Consider the following 17,403-nt stretch of genomic DNA (forward strand, 5'->3'; position numbering starts at 1 on the left):
TGTGTGTAGTCCAGATATGTCAAATTTAGATGGGCTGGGAAGTAAATATAGTAACACAGATGTGCTTCCAAAACACTCAAACAAGCACAGGCACACACACGCGGACACAGACACACACACACAGACACAGACACAGACACAGACACAGACACACACACACACACACACACAAACAGAAAAATCATCAGAACATTCACTTACAAATACACAAATATACTCTTTATTTTTCTCTCTGTTACGCACGTGCTGACACACACACAGACACACACACACACACACAGTCCGTTTGGTAAAGTAGGTATGTGTGTTCACTTTGTACCTTTTTTAAGTGTAGTTTTTTTGAATGAGGTCACAGTATTCACTGCCACCCATCTCCCTGTTAAGTATAAATGGATTTATAGACGTGTATGTGTGCGTAGGTGTACGTGTGTGTGTTTGCCTGTGTGTGTGTGCTTGTGTGTGAGTGAGTGGTTTTTAGTTGTGCAGTGCGCTCACTTCTATTTGGGTTGATGATTAATGTTTCATGTTTTGTTTCCAGTTGCATGAGAGAGAAAGAGAGAGAGAAAGAGAGAGAGAAATAGAGCGCAGATAAAACACTGGAACTATTATATTTGACACTGAATAAACCATTTCTGATGCATATGCGAGTCTGTCAGCAATTAACTGAAAGTTAAACATCTGAACGGTACACATCAAATTGTATGTGCATATTCATTAGCACTGTATTGGAAGCCAGTCTGTCTATAGAGATACGAGAGAGGGATGCGATAGACGCCCCCTATCTTCGTACTGGTCAATAGTCAGAGAGCGTTATAAACACACACACACACACACACACACACACACACACACACACACACACACACACACACACTTTTTTGGTTGCATGTCACACTTCATTACATCTGATGTTGAACGTGTTCACAGAGAATCTCATTCATGTTTTATACAGGGCTGCTTTTAACAGTGAACTGTTCACTGATACTTGTGCATGCATGTAAGGGCATGCGTGAGCGTGAGACAGAGAGAGAGAGAGAGAGATTGTGAGCATGGGCCGATTAGCCTGTACTGTATGTCAGCATGTTTATGAAAGTGTACAGTAGGTGCATGTTTATGGGGGGATTGAGAGTGAAAAATAGACTCACTTCTTATGATATTGTGTGAAATGTCAGGACATCAGATAGCGGTAAGTACCATGGTAGTACAACTATTCTATAGAGAAACATGAGCAACCCGAAATGTCATCCATGTGTGTGACCTATGGGAGGTCTAGCTTGTGCTTGTGTGTGTGTGTGTGTGTGTGTGTGTGTGTGTGTGTGTGTGTGTGTGTGTGTGTGTGTGTGTGTGTGTGTGTGTGTGTGTGTGTGTGTGTGTGTGTGTGTGTGTGTGTGCCACTTTTAGAGGTCTTGCTCTACTTTTTGTTACTTAAATTATTGATGCCATATTTCAGTTTGTTCTTAGTAGTCCTGAGCTATAGTGTGTGTGTGTGTGTGTGTGAGGGAGACTTTCCTTGAAACTAGAGAAATATAAAAATGAAAGACGGGATATTTGTAAGAGTTATAATGATAATGTGGGTGTGAGTTTTTATCAATGGACCTCTGGACAGCTGAACAGAATGAAGTGAGATATTCACACCCACATTCAAATGGCATTGATGAAGGCTGTGAAGCAGAGCTGTCTTGTCAGGTCTGTTATGTAACGTGTGCCAAACAATTGCTCTTGCTCTGTCTGCCCTCCCATGATGCAACTAAGTCATGTAGTGCCAGTCTGACATGATGAACTAATCATAATCCAGAAACAGACAAATGAAGATCTGTTATTGTTGGGCAAAAATAGTTGATCCAGAGGATCAAATTTAAAAAAAAGAAAAAAAGAGGAAGAAGAAGCAGAAGAAGAAGAAGAAGACTTAATAATAATAATAATAATAATAATAATAATAATTCATTTTATTTGTATAGCGCTTTTCAAAGACCCAAAGTCGCTTACAGAATGGGGAAACAAAGAAACAAAGAAAGACAACAGTACCACATACATACATACAAACAAACATACATACATGGCTATTCATTCACGTTTCCAATGCTGTGGCATGGTGTGTATCAAAACTGTGGTTGTTTCTGAGTCGGCTAACATGTGCTCATCCTTCCATTGATTCTGATGAGATCCCTTGGCTTTCGTGTACTGTCTTGTGAAAGGAAAGAGCACTGAGGAAATTAGACATTCAGAGTCTGCCACCCTGTGGTGAGAAATAGTATTGCATTGTTTGACTGCATGCTGTGCAGGCCTGCTATTTAATGTTTCAAGGAAATACTTTTCAATTAAATTGTAATCTTGATATTATGATCATGATATAACTTGGCAAAACCTAGAGCTGGATTCTGACTGAGTTTAAAATTGCTAATGAGTAAAAGTATATAGCCTCTGGCTAGCTGGCTATTGGCTATTTAGGATTAGGCCCTCATCTCTGGAGGATGTGCCTTCTCTTCTCTGTGTGCCGATGTTATTGTTCAGAAACCAAATATCTAAAATCATTATTATTATACAGAACACACTTTATTCACAGTTTTCACAATAATTTTACAATTACATAAATTAAAATAATTAAACATTTTACTCTTGTTAACATTTTTACTAAAAATAGGGTGTGGATATAGGCTAGAACAGCCATGGCAGTTGAGGAGGCTGAGAGTAAGCATTCCATCCCAAGGGTCAGTTTGGTTTGTTGTCTTCCATTAATTAATAATGGTATTAAGGGATTACTGTGAGATGTTGTGGTAGTGTTTTAATTCAAAGAATGCAGTTGTAAAATACATAATTGTGATATATTATATATCAGTTATGTTATATTATGAGAGTAAGATGAGTTTATTTTATTACCGTAATATTGTCAATTCAGTTGTTGAATGAGTGAATTGTCACAATTTGTGTGTGTGTGTGTGTGTGTGTGTGTGTGAGAGGGACAGAGACAGAGAGAGAGAGAGAGAGAGAGGCCAAACAAAACAGAATCAGAGAAAATGTGACAGAAGAGAGACATGATGACAGACACAGATGTGAGCCAATAAAGACAAAGCAGCTGGTGTGGCAGACCTCCCTGCTCCATGATTGGCTAATCCTCCCTCCTCCAGCAAGTGGGTACTGCCTCCCCACCCCACTCTCAGTTCGCTGGTGCTGCTGATCGCCTCTGTTTTTGTTGCCATAGTGCTGAGGAGGGGAAAAAAAAGAGAGAGGGAAGGAGGAGGAGGAGGAGGAGGAGTGAGGAGATGCGTGGATCCCGCTGCTGAGTGCACACCCAGCCCCCATCACACGCAGACGAGATGTCTCTCTACGACGTGGAGCACACGCTCTCAGCTCTCTGCTCCTCCATCCGCAGCGGCATCAAGGTAAGGCCCTGGGTAACGATGGGACAGCAGGGGAGAGGTGAAGACGCAGAAAATGACATGGGGGGGAGGGAGGAAGCAGAGGAGAGATTTAGAAGGAGCGAGAGAGATGGAGAGGGAGAGGGACGAGGTGGATGGAGGGAAAGGAAAAGGGAGGAAGAGAGAGAGAGAGAGAGGAAAGCAGCATGTGTGCAGAGACCACAGGGAAGAGGAGAGGAGGGAGGGAGGGAGGGGCAGAGAGGGTGAAAAGCAGAGATGCTCTCAGACTGATTGCACTGCTAGCCTGAGCTAGGCCTCAAATCTTCACTCATTTCTCACACTGTCTAGACACAGTCAACTGTTTGTGTGTTTATATGTGTGTGTGTGTGTGTGTGTGCGTGTGTGTGTGTGTGTGTTTATTGGTCCACTTGTGTGTGTGTGTGTGTGTGTGTATGTGTGTGTGTTCCCTGATGGTTTGCTTATGTGCAGGCATGTGTGTGTGTGAGATGTTGGTGTCCTGGCTGTGTCTGAGGCGCTGCATGGCGCTTGGGGAAAGCAAACAGGCTGCTGGAGCGCTTGGGCTGGTGCAGGTTTTGCACTCGACTGGAGCCACGATATTAGCCACAGGGAATTCTGCTTCGCTGCCTTCAAATGGCTTCCTCTGGCCACCGAGTTATCCACCCTCCCTCCCTCCCTCTCCCCTCTCTCTTCCCCCCTCCTGCTGTCCTTCTTCCTCTCTCTCTCACACACTTTCTGTGACACCATCCCTCTCTCTGTCACTTTGAGTTCCCACAATTAGCTGTCTGATGGATGTTTATGTGTTGTGCTGCATGCCCTTGGAATGTCGATGTCTCTTAGGCTTCATGGAAAACTGTGTCATTGATGTCCGAATGTGACACGAGGACAGAGGCAGAGCTGATGAAGCAAATATCAAGACAGAAATGGATGTAAAAAAAAAACGCCCACATGGAAAGATACTGAGGTTGATGATGGTTCTTTAAAGCAGGACCCCTGTAGATGGCCATTGATACTGCCTGAATGGAAGCAAACCTGAGCTCTGAGTTGGCAGGTTTTTGATCTCTGAGCCTGATTGACGCTAGCCCAATATACAACAGATTTGCTCCGAAACACTCTGCAAATCCACGCCTGGCAATCCTGAGCTGTCCTTTGCTCTATTCACAATTTTAATATAGAGAACTGGGAGAAGGATCAAATCTGGGCCCATTAGCCATTGCTCTAAGATTTAACATTTCACATTATAATGGGAGAAGATTGATTAAATTACACGGCACTGAATATACTAAAACATATTTCTTCTTTTTATGATTCCTTGCCAAACAGAAGTACTTGCGGCAAATGTAATATTTTAATTTGTCAATGTGAGCCACTGACATATGGTGGCTGTAGAGAGTGATTTGCTCTCCAGAATAAAAAAAACCCTGATTAATGTGATCTTGTAAGATGAGGAGGGTATTTTAGGGATAGGGGCAGGGGTCATGATTCCTCCCCAAGAGGTAAATATATCTGTGTGTAGGTGTGTGTGTGTGTGTGTGTGTGTGTGTGTGAGAGAGAGAGAGAGAGAGAGAAAGAGAGAGAGAGTTTTACACTGCTCTGCTGCAACGGTCATTTTTCATATCAGGGTTTGTCATTGTCTAACTTGACATCTTGCATTGGCTAGTACAAAACTAAAATACTGTGTTATTTTTCTAACACAAGAAGTGACTCAAAGCTCTTTGATTAGTAAATGAACAATTCCTGTACAAATTATACAAACTTGCCTACTACGTTTTCACAGTTAAACTCACAATTTTTAAGATTATGTTACAAAGGCTTCAAAAACAACATTTGGGTGGTAAGTCTCAATCTATTACATACAGTTATTACTATTACTATATATATATAGTATAATCTTACATCCGTATAATATAATATGGGTGTGTGATTACATATGATATGATATTAATTTGTAATTCAGCCTGTAGTGTTAACCTGAGTAATGTAGAAGATCATATGCATTTCACTTGGGTCATTCAGTTGAACCATGAGTCATGTCTTCTCTTTAGCAGTGAAAGAGCTAGCATAGCTAGCATTCAACCATTAGCATACTCGCACACGTCTTCTGGTCACCCTGACCAGAATTTAGGTCTCCTAGCTGATTAATTGCACATAAATCGCAGCTCTTCAGTCAGTATAACATTACACACTTAGTCTAAACCACAGCAGGCTAAAGATATAGCTCACGATTTGCTGCCTTTGGATTAGATTACCATCCAGATTGTGGTTTCTTGTAAAGGCCTCATTGTCACTGTAACAACACTGAGTCAGACAGTAGCCTATTACCCTAAAACTACTAATGACAGTGACTAAGAATGGCTATGCCTTGTTCTGTTTAAATTTTAGCTGACCAAGCAGGCTGTCCCAGGGTCTTACAATACACCCTGTGTCTTGTTAAACCACATTATATCAGGGAGTACAGGGATGGGTTATTATGAATATAGAAGGCCTGTACATGTTAATGTAGTACTACTACTAATTAGAGTTTGGGGGTTGATCATGTCATGAAAGTATAATCACTTACTCATTGCTATTCTTTGTGGTAGTTGATAGTCAGACATAAGTTTGTTAGGATAGGATAAAACACCTACTGTATTTTTTGGAAACCAAACAGATGTTCTCTCTTTCCACATCATGTCTTTATTTCTCATTAGCCTGCCTTACTCTCGTTTTGCTGGAAGCATTTTCTATGTGCACTAGTACTACTCATTGAACCCAGTCAATGCAAGTCTGTGCCCACTGGCATGGTGGATTTTTTCATTAGGCTTTGCTCTTTTTTTGCTGTTTGGGTTTTGCTGCGCTGGTTGAACCTGAAGATACTTGTAGTAGATTGACTGCACCTGTGATTTGATTAATTAGCTTACGCTAAGAAATGAGTCAGAGCTTGATTGCATACATTGTTCTGTTAGGGGGAAATAAACATACCACACATTCCCATCAAATACACCACTGTTAGCAGACCAGATAACTTTTATCGGTTTGAGCTACATTGCCTGCAAAGCAAGACTGTTGATTGTTTAGCTTTCTCTTAAACTGAAAGCACAATCATAACAAGGGTACTCTTCTGGATGTGTAGTCTAGAGAGCACAGAGCTATGCATCATTGTCTTATGAATCACTCACTCACATGTTAAATTCCCTCTTACAATCTAACTTTCCCTTACTACAGCAGAAGTGTGCAAGACTTAATGAGACTACACTAAACTTTACAGTGTGTACAATATATCAAAGACAGTAGGAGACAGGGTATTTGAAAAGTCTAATCATCCACAAATTGATCTGACTAGAGAAACATTACAGTACAAAACCAACATTGCTACCATGCTGTCTGATAAGGATGTGAATTCCATACAACAGATGTGCACACATGACATACACATCCTTGTGAAGTGGCACCAGCCATGATCGAGACACTGCTGCATTTACAAATCGCTCCTCTCTCTGGTCTCTCAAAGTCTCAACTCTGACAGAACATTTCCTCAGAAAGCCCCAGAACACACAGTGATTGTCCCATAATCCTTTGCAGTGTTTTACTGCAGTGAATCGGAGGCTACAAAACAGGGGGGGGGGACAGGATGGGGGTGAGGAGAGAGAGACGGCGCGGGTGGGGGTCGGGTGGGGGTGGTGGTGGGGGTGGAGGTGGAGGGGGTGAACAGTCTGAGACAGAGACAAATCACAACTACAATGCAATACAGCACTTTGCATCCAGGTAATCTCTACACAGACGACCCTGAGCTCTTTTCCTGGAAGAGTCAAGCAGTCAGTCACAAGCGAGCGCAGCAGTGGCGGCAGCGGCGTTAAAACGAGGCTACACTACGCCGCCATGCACTAGGCTTCACCCACACACATGCAGGAGCTGACGTCGGGTTGCTATGGTGATGATCTGTGCTCTTTTGTGAGGAGGAGGATATTTCATGGCGTATAATTTATTCTAATGTTCTCTGTAAAATCCTCCCCAAAAGGGGTTTTCCTCCGATCTGACTCGTCTCCCTGCACCCCCCCCTCCCCTCTCTGACTGATGTCTGACCCACTTTTTTCATCAAAGCAAATGTTTCCTGGTTGTCTACGTCTTCGAACACAGTATTTCTATATTTCTATACGCACTGAGAGCTCTACATCCAGGTGTCAACAATAGCTTGTGTGTGTGTGTGTGTGTGTGTGTGTGCACATAATGTATACTGTACCTGTCTATTCATACAGTATGTACAGTATGTGCTTGTGTGTGTGTGCTTGTGTGTGTGTGTGTGTGTGTGTGTGTATGATTCCGACCGTCTAACCTGTGTCTTTCTGGCAGGACCTTGAGTGAGATGGAGAGGTCTGCGCAGGCCTTCGCCCCTCCTCACCTCTGGTGTAACAGCTCCAGTGCCAAACTGCTGCGTCCCTGATCTTTACTGCAGCCGTATACTGTACGCTCTCCAGTGCTACCCACCTACTCACCGTCCCCCACGCCAGAGAGGTGAGTCCTCCACGCCCACACACACCTACACAGAGAGAGAAGAAATCAGCAGGAGTAGGTGTTAGAAAGAGAGAGAGAGAGAGAGAGAGAGAGAGAGAGTACTCAGTACAAGTCCATGATTCTGAACAGATCTAAGAGATCATTTGTTATCAAATTTCAAGTTTTGATCAGAAAAAGCTTAATGCACACCAAATGTTGTGTTTAGTTGAGGTCTGTATAGGACATTTACAAACTGCTCTGTTGCTCAGCTCCAGTGGGGTCGTCTGTCACAGGGTGCTTTTTGTCCCTCAGCAGCCACCGTGGAGCCGCAGCAGAGGTCCCCAGACAGCAGCAGTGAGGAGTGCACAGTGCTGGAGGCTCTGCCCAACAAGATGGCACTGCCCACCTGCGCACAGCACCAGCACAAGGTAAGACCACTGCCCATCACAAACCCACATGCAGTGGAACATCTCTACTTTTACTGAAGTCGTTTGAATTTCTCTGGGATAACGAAATGGAGGCAAGGGCCTATCAATATCTATAAATGTGTCACATATATCCAGAGCTGAGGGGGTCTTTATGGGGCTGGTGGTCATGTTATGGCTCAGAAGTCTTCTAGAAACGCCTGACTGGTATGTGCACAGCTTCCAAAGAGGCAGTAGTGTCCAGTCCTTTGGTAAAGAGGACCAAGGAGCTGCACATGCCTCAGTGTAGAAAGTCCACATGAACAACAGGAGTTGCCGGCCTGCTGTTGTGATGAAACCCTTTGCAATGATGTTCACTACTTTCTCTCCCTCTCTCTCTCCCTCTTTTTCTCTTTCTCTCTCCCTTTCTCTCCCTCTCTCTCTCTCTGCAGGAGGTGGAGCTGTACTGTGTGGCATGTGCTGGGCCTGTGTGTGAGGACTGTGTGAGGGGTGAGCACGCCGACCACACCACAGAGCCCCTCTCCGTCGCTGTAGAGAAGCTACGCCTCACGCTGCAGGAGAGAGTGACCGCTGCCACAAATAGGTGCGTCACACAAACACACATAAACAAGTGTGACACACAGAGACACTCAAACAGGTGTGACACACAGACACTCAAACAGGTGTGACACACAGAGACACTCAAACAGGTGTGACACACAGAGACACACAAACAGGTGTGACACACAGAGACACACAAACAGGTGCGTCACACAGAGACACTCAAACAGGTGTGACACACAGAGACACACAAACAGGTGCGTCACACACAGCTAGTGCCATTACAATCCCTGAGCTTTCAGAGCTTTCAGGGATAGCTGATTGTTATTGATTCACTTCAGGCGATCATGTGTTATGTTTATACTGACTAGGATGAAAAATCTGCACACTGAGATCTGTGCAAACATATCTTTTAGTTTATTCTAGCTTTTGATCATAAACCCTCTTAAGGATTGATTGATTAGATGGTTTGTTGCGACCGCTGGATAGTTCACTGACTGGTCGCATGGCTGAATGACTGATTGATTCATGAAATGAATTATGGCTGCGTGGTCATGAAATGGCTGAATTATGCTCTGACTAACTCTCCCGACTCTCCGTCACCACAGACTGCCACAGATCGCCGTGGCACGGCAGTCACTGAGAGACATCCTGCAGCAGCTCAGCGGTCAGAGGAGCTCCATCGAGGAGGACATCCATTCCGCCTTCGCCGAGCTCCACAAGACGCTGGACGTGCGCAAGAGTGTGCTGCTGATGGAGCTGGAGGTCACCTACACCCTCAAGCAGAAGGTCCAGGGCACATTCTTACACTCTCCTGAAGGCCTGTCCACATTTCACACGGCCAGCCATAACTCCTACATAACGCAAACAGTGATCTGTGGTTGTACTGTGGAGTATTCTGTACACACTGTCTATCCAGTGTTTTTTTGAGAGATTGTATTGGGTAGAGCAGAACACCTTGACATTACACAGGCATAAATAGTAACTTGCAACCAAGATCACTGTGTTGTCTTGTGGTGTCAAGTGAATGTGAGTAAGCATCAAGGCAACGATAACATCTGTTTTGTTTTCATCCTGAGTGTATCCAGCATCTTCCTCTTGACCATAATGCCCTCACATGGGTCCATCCCTGTGTGGTCTGTAGATTCTTCAGGCCCAGCTGGATGCCCTGGTGCAGGGCGAGGAGAGCATCACCAGTAGCCGCAGCCTGACCGAGCAGGCCCTGGACGGGGGCAGCGACGCAGCCGTGCTCCTGGCACACGGTGCCGAGGCTGAGAGGCTGAACGAGCTGGCCAGCCAGGGCCTGCCCCTGCAGCCAGAGGAGAATGACCAGCTGGACCTGTACATGGAGTCGGAGGAGCTGAAGAAGTCCATCCACAACCTGGGCACCATCGTCACCACCAGCGCCGTGGCCAGCCAGACCGAGGCGTCTGGCGAGGGCCTGGAGCAGTGCGCCATAGGCATCCCAACCTCCGTCACCATCGTGACGCGCGACAAGGCCGGCGGGCTGTGCAAGGCCGGGAACGCGGTGATTTCGGCAGAAGTCTTCACGCCGGACGGTAGCATCGCCGACGGGGAGATCCTGGACAATAAGAACGGGACGTACGACTTTGTCTACACCATCCAAAAAGAGGGCAACTTCAGCCTGGCCGTGAGACTCTACGACCAGCACATCAAGGGAAGCCCCTTCCACCTGCGGGTGACCAGCTCCCCCGACGACTCACAGGTCCTCTCCACGCCGTCCTCCGCGGCCAACGCCGGCTCGTCCGGCTCGTCAGGCGGTGCCAAGCGGCGCGGCGCTAAGTCCCCAGGGTCGGGGAGTCGCAGTCGACAGAGAGGGGTGCGGCGGGCAGGGAGCATGTTCAGCACCCCAAAGAAGAAGGCCAACCCCATAGAGGACGACCTCATTTTCAAAATAGGTACAAATTCACGCTGTCGATTCTCAGTACATTACATAATCATGACACAACGCAGATGCTGTTTCTAGCTGCAGCAGCATGTGGAGGTGCAGAAAAAGACGTTAACACAGGCCTACATGCTATCTTTATGCTCTGATAGGAAGCTTTTGTTTGTTGTGTTATTTGTGAAAAGAATAACCATCAACCACCAAATTTCATCCAAGATGGCCTCTTTTAGGGAACCGTGCATGTGTTGTCTGACCATGATATTATACTGTATGACTGCACTGTATGCCAACTGCACAGGGAAGGACAGGAAATCTCTCAATCGAATCATAAGATCTGCTGAAAAAAATCATTAGACTTTCCCTGCCCCCACTGGACGACATCTTAAAGATCTGTTGCCTCTGTTGAGCGCACCATATTCTGCAGGATCAGACACACCCCTCAAACCATCTGGCAGAGGGTATCGGGCCTTTAGAGCACGCACCTCCAGCCTGCAGAACAGTTTTATCCCCAGGGCCATCACAGAATTGACCAATCATGCCCCCCACCCCACAGCCAGCACAGTTGCACTATAGGGATGTATGTGAAAGTTAGTAAAGTTAGTATTTAGAGGCTGCACAACCAAAATGTGTTGTATGGTTCTACTGCACAATGACAATTAAAGTCTAATCCTATCTATTCTACTCTACTCTACTCTACTCTACTCTACTCTACTCTACTCTACTCTACTCTACTCTACTCTACGCTACTCTACGCTACTCTACTCTATTCTATGTTCCAGGAACAAAAGGGAGAAATAAAGGAGAGTTCACCAACCTGCAAGGAGTGGCTGCATCCGCCACAGGAACCATCCTCATCGCAGACAGCAATAACCAGTGCGTGCAGGTGAGAGAGGGCCCTCTTCCCAGGCTGCCGTTGGCCTGTCAGGAGACTTTCATTTGAGTTCAGGAAAGGAAAGATTCAGGTGCAACTTCCCCAGAGTACAAGTTAATGCATGAGAAATTGGAAATCATTCAGTGAAATTGTAAACCAGTTGGAGGATAGAGAAAATGTGGGAAAAGTCATCCTTACATTTCACTCTCCTCAAAAATCTGACTTCGGACAGAAATGTAATCATGTAATGGCGTTCTCTCTTTGTACCATATTGTTAGGCTTTTTACAATATTAAAATATCTGACTACAGTTATATGCGTTATATCCATATGTCAGGTATTTTCCAATGAAGGGGTGTTCCAAAACCGCTTTGGGGTACGAGGGCGGTCGCCAGGACAACTGCAACGGCCTACAGGAGTGGCAGTCCATCCCAATGGTGACATCATCATCGCTGACTATGACAACAAGTGGGTCAGCATCTTCTCCAGCGAAGGGAAATACAAGGTGAGAGGGTCCCCTATTATATAAATACATCACAGGACACCATAGGAATGGAGTGTGTGTGTGTGTGTGTGTGTGTGTGTGTGTGTGTGTGTGTGTGTGTGTGTGAGAGAGAGAGAGAGAGAGAGAGAAAGAAAGAAAGAAAGAAAGAAAGAAAGAAAGAAAGAAAGAAAGGAGGAAAGAAATGTTCAGTTTTAGGTTTCACAGGTTAGTGTTGAGGAATAAGTAAAAAAAAAATCACCATCCAAGCGCATTAACACCATGCGGTTGAAAGAATAAAAACAGAGGAAATTCTATATATTCAACCCGAATCCAGTAATTACTACTAATCACTGCCTCAATCCTCTGGCAGCCATAAAATGTATTGGCACTTAGAAGTAGAGATCAAAAGATGTTTAGGGAGGAATCTCCATGGCAGCAGCTACTCAAGAGAGTGAGAATCCCGCACGAGATAATGCGATCAGTGCCACTGAAAAGGTGCATGATGTCATTGGCAGTAACTGGAGTCGGAGTGAGGGAGAGGACTGTGGCGGCTCATTTAGGAGCTGTTTCTGGGCGGATCCTAAAGGCCATGTTGGAATAATCAGGCCATTGTTGACTGGTGGCTGGCAGTTCCATTCGTCACCGTGGCGACAGGACAGTGAAATGTGTTCATGTAGGACATGAGGGCTAGACAAGTTGCACTGCTGTGGGTCACAAGATTCCTTAACACTTGCAACACTTTGTCTGCTATGGACAATTCAACTGTATTATGTACCACAATTCTGAGAGCAACTATTTTCTTTCTGTATCTCATCTACAAATTTACACTTATTTATCATTCAATGATAAATTATTCAATGATTATCATGTTTATTTTCATTGATATGAATTCAGCATGCTTGATACAAGTACCATTTGTTTATGTTCATCTGTTTCAGTCTTCGGAAATAACACTCTTAAGCCCAGTAGCCCAGTTAAGCCCAGTAGTTCTTCACTGACGTTTCCCACCAGTTGTCAGTGTTCCTCTGAGAAGCCCTGTGCTGCCCTCCTCCTCTTTCTCTCCCTCTGTAGCTCTGTCGCTCCATGTCAGTCCTCCCCATGCGCTCTGTCCACCCTGTCCATCCTCCCGGCGCGGGTCTCTTGTTGGTGTCCACTCTCCACTCAGTGTACCTCGGTGGCCTTGGCCTCTCCTGCCGCCGCCCCCCCTTCTCCACCTTGGGCCTTAATGTTCCCCGATGCCTCTCCTCTCGGTCTCTGCAGCTCACCGGGTGGCTGCGTTCTTGTCTTTCGCTGTACAACTGCAATTCAGATGTCTTGTGTTCGCATTAAGATTCTCAATACTCACTCTGGACTGGAAGAAGGCCAGCCCTCGCTTCTCAGCTACCTCCACCTCCTTGCTCTCCTCCTTTTCTACTTCTTGCTCCATGCTCCTCATAAGTTCCATGACGCTCCATGATCCATGCCAAAACAATTCACCATTCACTAACTGATCGCCTAGTTTATGTAGTGATAGACCTACACATGTGCAACTAGTTGGGATTTACTGCCACCTGTAATTCTGTTGATGTCCTGCTGTATTTAAAGGGTAAACTGGGCTCCGGGAGGTTGATGGGTCCAAAGGGGGTCTCTGTGGACAATAATGGACACGTCATCGTAGTGGACAACAAGGCCTGCACCGTCCTCATCTTCCAGACCAGCGGCAAGCTCGTCGCCAAGTTCGGTAGCCGTGGAAACGGAGATAAACAGTTTGCAGGTGTGTAACACGCCTGGCAGATTCAAATGAAATGCTCATGTTGAGTTGTTGAGGCAGCCATGGTAACGCTCTCCCTCATTCCACTCTTTATTCTCAGGACCACACTTTGCTGCAGTCAACAGTAACAATGACATCATCATCACAGATTTCCACAACCATTCTGTAAAGGTAAGGGCTGCAGATAACATGAATGTCTGAATAGCTCACATGGGCTAAAATCCTTCATCATTATTTCTGAGAAAAGTTGTTCTGAGTGGTCACATGTGCTTTCCTGTGAGTGCAGGTGTTTAATACAGACGGAGAGCTGCTGCTCAAGTTTGGCTCGAACGGTGAGGGGAACGGGCAGTTCAATGCTCCGACTGGTGTTGCAGTAGATGCCAATGGGAACATCATTGTGGCCGACTGGGGGAACAGCAGGATACAGGTTTGCAGTTGTTGACATTTAACCACCTGCCATCTTTTCCTTTGTCATGTGCCATGATATAAAAAAGCATCTGATGAAAATCTTATTCAGCAGTTTCAGTCCTCTGCCGTCATTTTCTTCAATTTGATCTTATTCTTCCTCACTACAGCCTTGAATGTTTCACCCGTTCAAACTTATATCAGGCCAAGCTTAGTGTGATTGAAGTTATTATTCTGTCCATTGTGAGCCTTGTTTATTGCAGCCTTTCTTTCTTGAATTCAGGTCCAGTGCAGGACTGTGCGCTGTCCACACAATGCAGGATACCTCTCATTTTCCACCTTCTCCTTCTCTCTCCCTCACCTAGGTGTTCGACAGCAGTGGCTCTTTCCTCTCCTACATCAACACATCGGCTGACCCCCTGTATGGTCCCCAGGGCCTGGCGCTCACCTCTGATGGCCATGTGGTGGTCGCCGACTCTGGGAACCACTGCTTCAAGGTGTACCGCTACCTACAATAAACAACCCGGGAAGCATTTCTACCCCAACCAGACCCAAGGTGCACCCCACCACCCGCTGTCTATGGCAAACTGGAAGTTTCTCAAAATGGAACTAAAACAGAAATCGGCTCCAAAGGAGCTTTTGTTTAGGGCCCCCTCTCACACACCACTTCCTGTACTAAAAAAAAGAAGAGATTTTCACTGGGTTGTGCCTCCTCTCCCCCTAAGGCAGTCTTCATCGCCTAGGGCATTTCATCTCAAAACAGACAACTCATTTTGCAAAGTGCCATCCCCATTACCAAGTACACCAGAATTTTACTTCAGAATGGGCATGTCTGGAATGTCTTCATCTTGTAATGCAAAAAGGGAATGTTTCATTCTTAACTGCTTACTGAAGAGTTTTATTTAGGCCTTTGGGTGCCTAGTACAAAAACATGTTTGACCCTGGTTTATGTCATAGAGAAGAGAACTAGAAATACCGTGTAGTGGTGGTATGCCTTCATGCAGCCCTTAATTTGAGTGGCGAGGCATTTATATGCATTATAGAGTGGTAAGGATTTTAACCAGTTGATTTAGTCCAAGTGAATGTTCATACTTGAACTAAGTATGAACATACCAAATTTGAAGAACGTGCCACAAGGCATTCTTGAGATATTGTGTTCACGGGACATAGATGTTGTCAGAGTGACCTTGAACTTTGACCTTGGACTTCCACAATCAAATCAATTCATCTTAGAGTCCAAATAAACTTTCGTACAAAATTTGAAACATGTGCCTCGAAGCATTGTTGATATATCACGTTTACAAGATCAGGACTGACAGACGTATGGACAACCCGAAAACATGTCAGTACGGAGGCATAAAAAAACCCAACATGGCTGGCTAGATCTGAGAGAAGGCCAGGACAAGTATTATTGCATTTGTGCTGACATCTCTTGAAACAATATATAATATAAGTACAGCAATATAAAGACAAAAGACCCTATGACCGCAGAGGATATCAAATAATAGCAAGAGAGTGCCATTAATGGAACAGCCAGCAGGCAATACAACTCCCATAGGCCACCTCATGTCCAAAGACAGAAATAATAGATACACGGCCCTTAAAAAAGCTGTTTCCTGTGGAGAGAACACCTCAAGCATGTTTTGCTTCCTCCAAAATCTCTTACTTGATAATATCTTAAAGGAAAATTCCGGTTTTTAGCTCTTTAAGGCCCTTTTCTGGTTTGTTTTGGATGAACTAGAGTGGTGGACACCGACATTTTGACGATTGGTCCTGTCTCGACTTTTCTGACTCGTTTTGAATCGCCTTGACTGCTCATGGTGGCTGCCAACAGGCTACTCAAACATGTCCTAAAACAACCCTTAACGTTCGTTTTCAAAACTGTGCAACTCACCGAGTGGTTCGTTGACTATTAAAAGCAAATATATCGGCGCAATGTATGATTTCCAGCCATCTTATTTGCTAGGCCTATTGTGGAACTATTTATTCAGACACCTCACAACCACGTATAAACTTCCGCTCAATATTTGAACCTGAAGCATAGACGGTGGCGCAGTAATATCAACGTGCAATGAGTCTTCCAACAGAAATCAATGGGATATTACAAAATGGCAAATAAAACATGACAGAAACTGTATTTCGCTACGCTACTTATTTTGGAACATCAACGAACACGACTAACCACGGTGAGTTCCACAGTTTTGAAAACGAACGTTAAGGGTTGTTTTAGGACATGTTTGAGTAGCCTACTACAGTATGCCTGTTGGCAGCCACCCTGAGCAGTCAAAGGCGATTCAAAACGAGTCAGAAAAGTAGAGACAGGACCAATCGTCAAAATGTCGACTCAAAGTGCTAAATACCGGAATTTTCCTTTAACTGAAGGATGTGACCATTTCAATTCCTGGTCCAACCAGTGCTTGATCAAGGCAGATTATAGATATTGACTGCTGGTTATTGTAATTCTAACAAAAGAGACATAGATCACTTGTACTAGTCTAATGGGGACACATTCATGAATAATGTGCAATTGGCATTTAACAATGTGTTGCCTAAAAACAAGAAGTGAACTTGTGGATTGGAATTTGGTCCCACAGCCCATTATAATATTTCTACATAGAGATATTCTGCTTGTCACTTTGTAATTTTGAGTCTGCACACCCTTTAGCTATTTTTTGCTATCGATATAGTGAAATGATGTCCATGAAAATGCACTATTTTAGAATTAGGCTAAAGGTTAGCTTTTCTAACAGTCATACAAAATAACAGCTGCTCAACTCAAAGTTAGGGTTTTGCTCAATATAAGTCATGTTGTGAGTTTTGCAAGTTGTTGTCCCAAAAAGGAGTACATTTGTCTATTTTTAATAAATAATAGTTTGAAAAGTCACTCTATTCAGAAATGTCAGTCATTTGACAGGATTTTACTGTTGCATTCCACAATTAAGACCAAGCTTGGGCATGATACTGCTTGCCTGTTAGATGTTAGTTATCACTGTATACCAGAGCAACCTGCATGTGTTATACCACAAATCGTGGCATTAGGCTACAGCTAAATAACAAAAAAACATTATAAAAAAATAGCAGCATCTTTATCAATGCACTGATTCATTCTCACTTTAAATGTTATGTGGGCTTTTTCTGTCAAAACTCATTCATACAACTTTACACTATTATGTTCCACA

At 44.5% G+C, this 17,403-nt stretch overlaps 1 protein-coding gene across 1 annotated transcript; it reads left to right on the top strand.

Moving 5' to 3' along the window:
* The first annotated feature begins 3,188 nt into the window (after positions 1-3,188).
* trim2b (tripartite motif containing 2b) lies at positions 3,189-15,550 on the top strand. Its single transcript, XM_042070967.1, has 12 exons — positions 3,189-3,380; positions 7,704-7,865; positions 8,157-8,272; positions 8,701-8,852; positions 9,418-9,598; positions 9,954-10,728; positions 11,495-11,598; positions 11,923-12,090; positions 13,654-13,822; positions 13,920-13,990; positions 14,106-14,246; positions 14,590-15,550. The coding sequence occupies exons 3-12, from the start codon at positions 8,237-8,239 to the stop codon at positions 14,740-14,742; spliced, it is 1,950 nt and encodes a 649-aa protein (XP_041926901.1). The 5' UTR covers positions 3,189-3,380; positions 7,704-7,865; positions 8,157-8,236; the 3' UTR covers positions 14,743-15,550.
* Positions 15,551-17,403: the final 1,853 nt, after the last annotated feature.

This window comes from Alosa sapidissima, chromosome 18 (assembly GCF_018492685.1).
Source record: "Alosa sapidissima isolate fAloSap1 chromosome 18, fAloSap1.pri, whole genome shotgun sequence".
Classification (NCBI taxonomy): Eukaryota; Metazoa; Chordata; class Actinopteri; order Clupeiformes; family Clupeidae; genus Alosa; species Alosa sapidissima.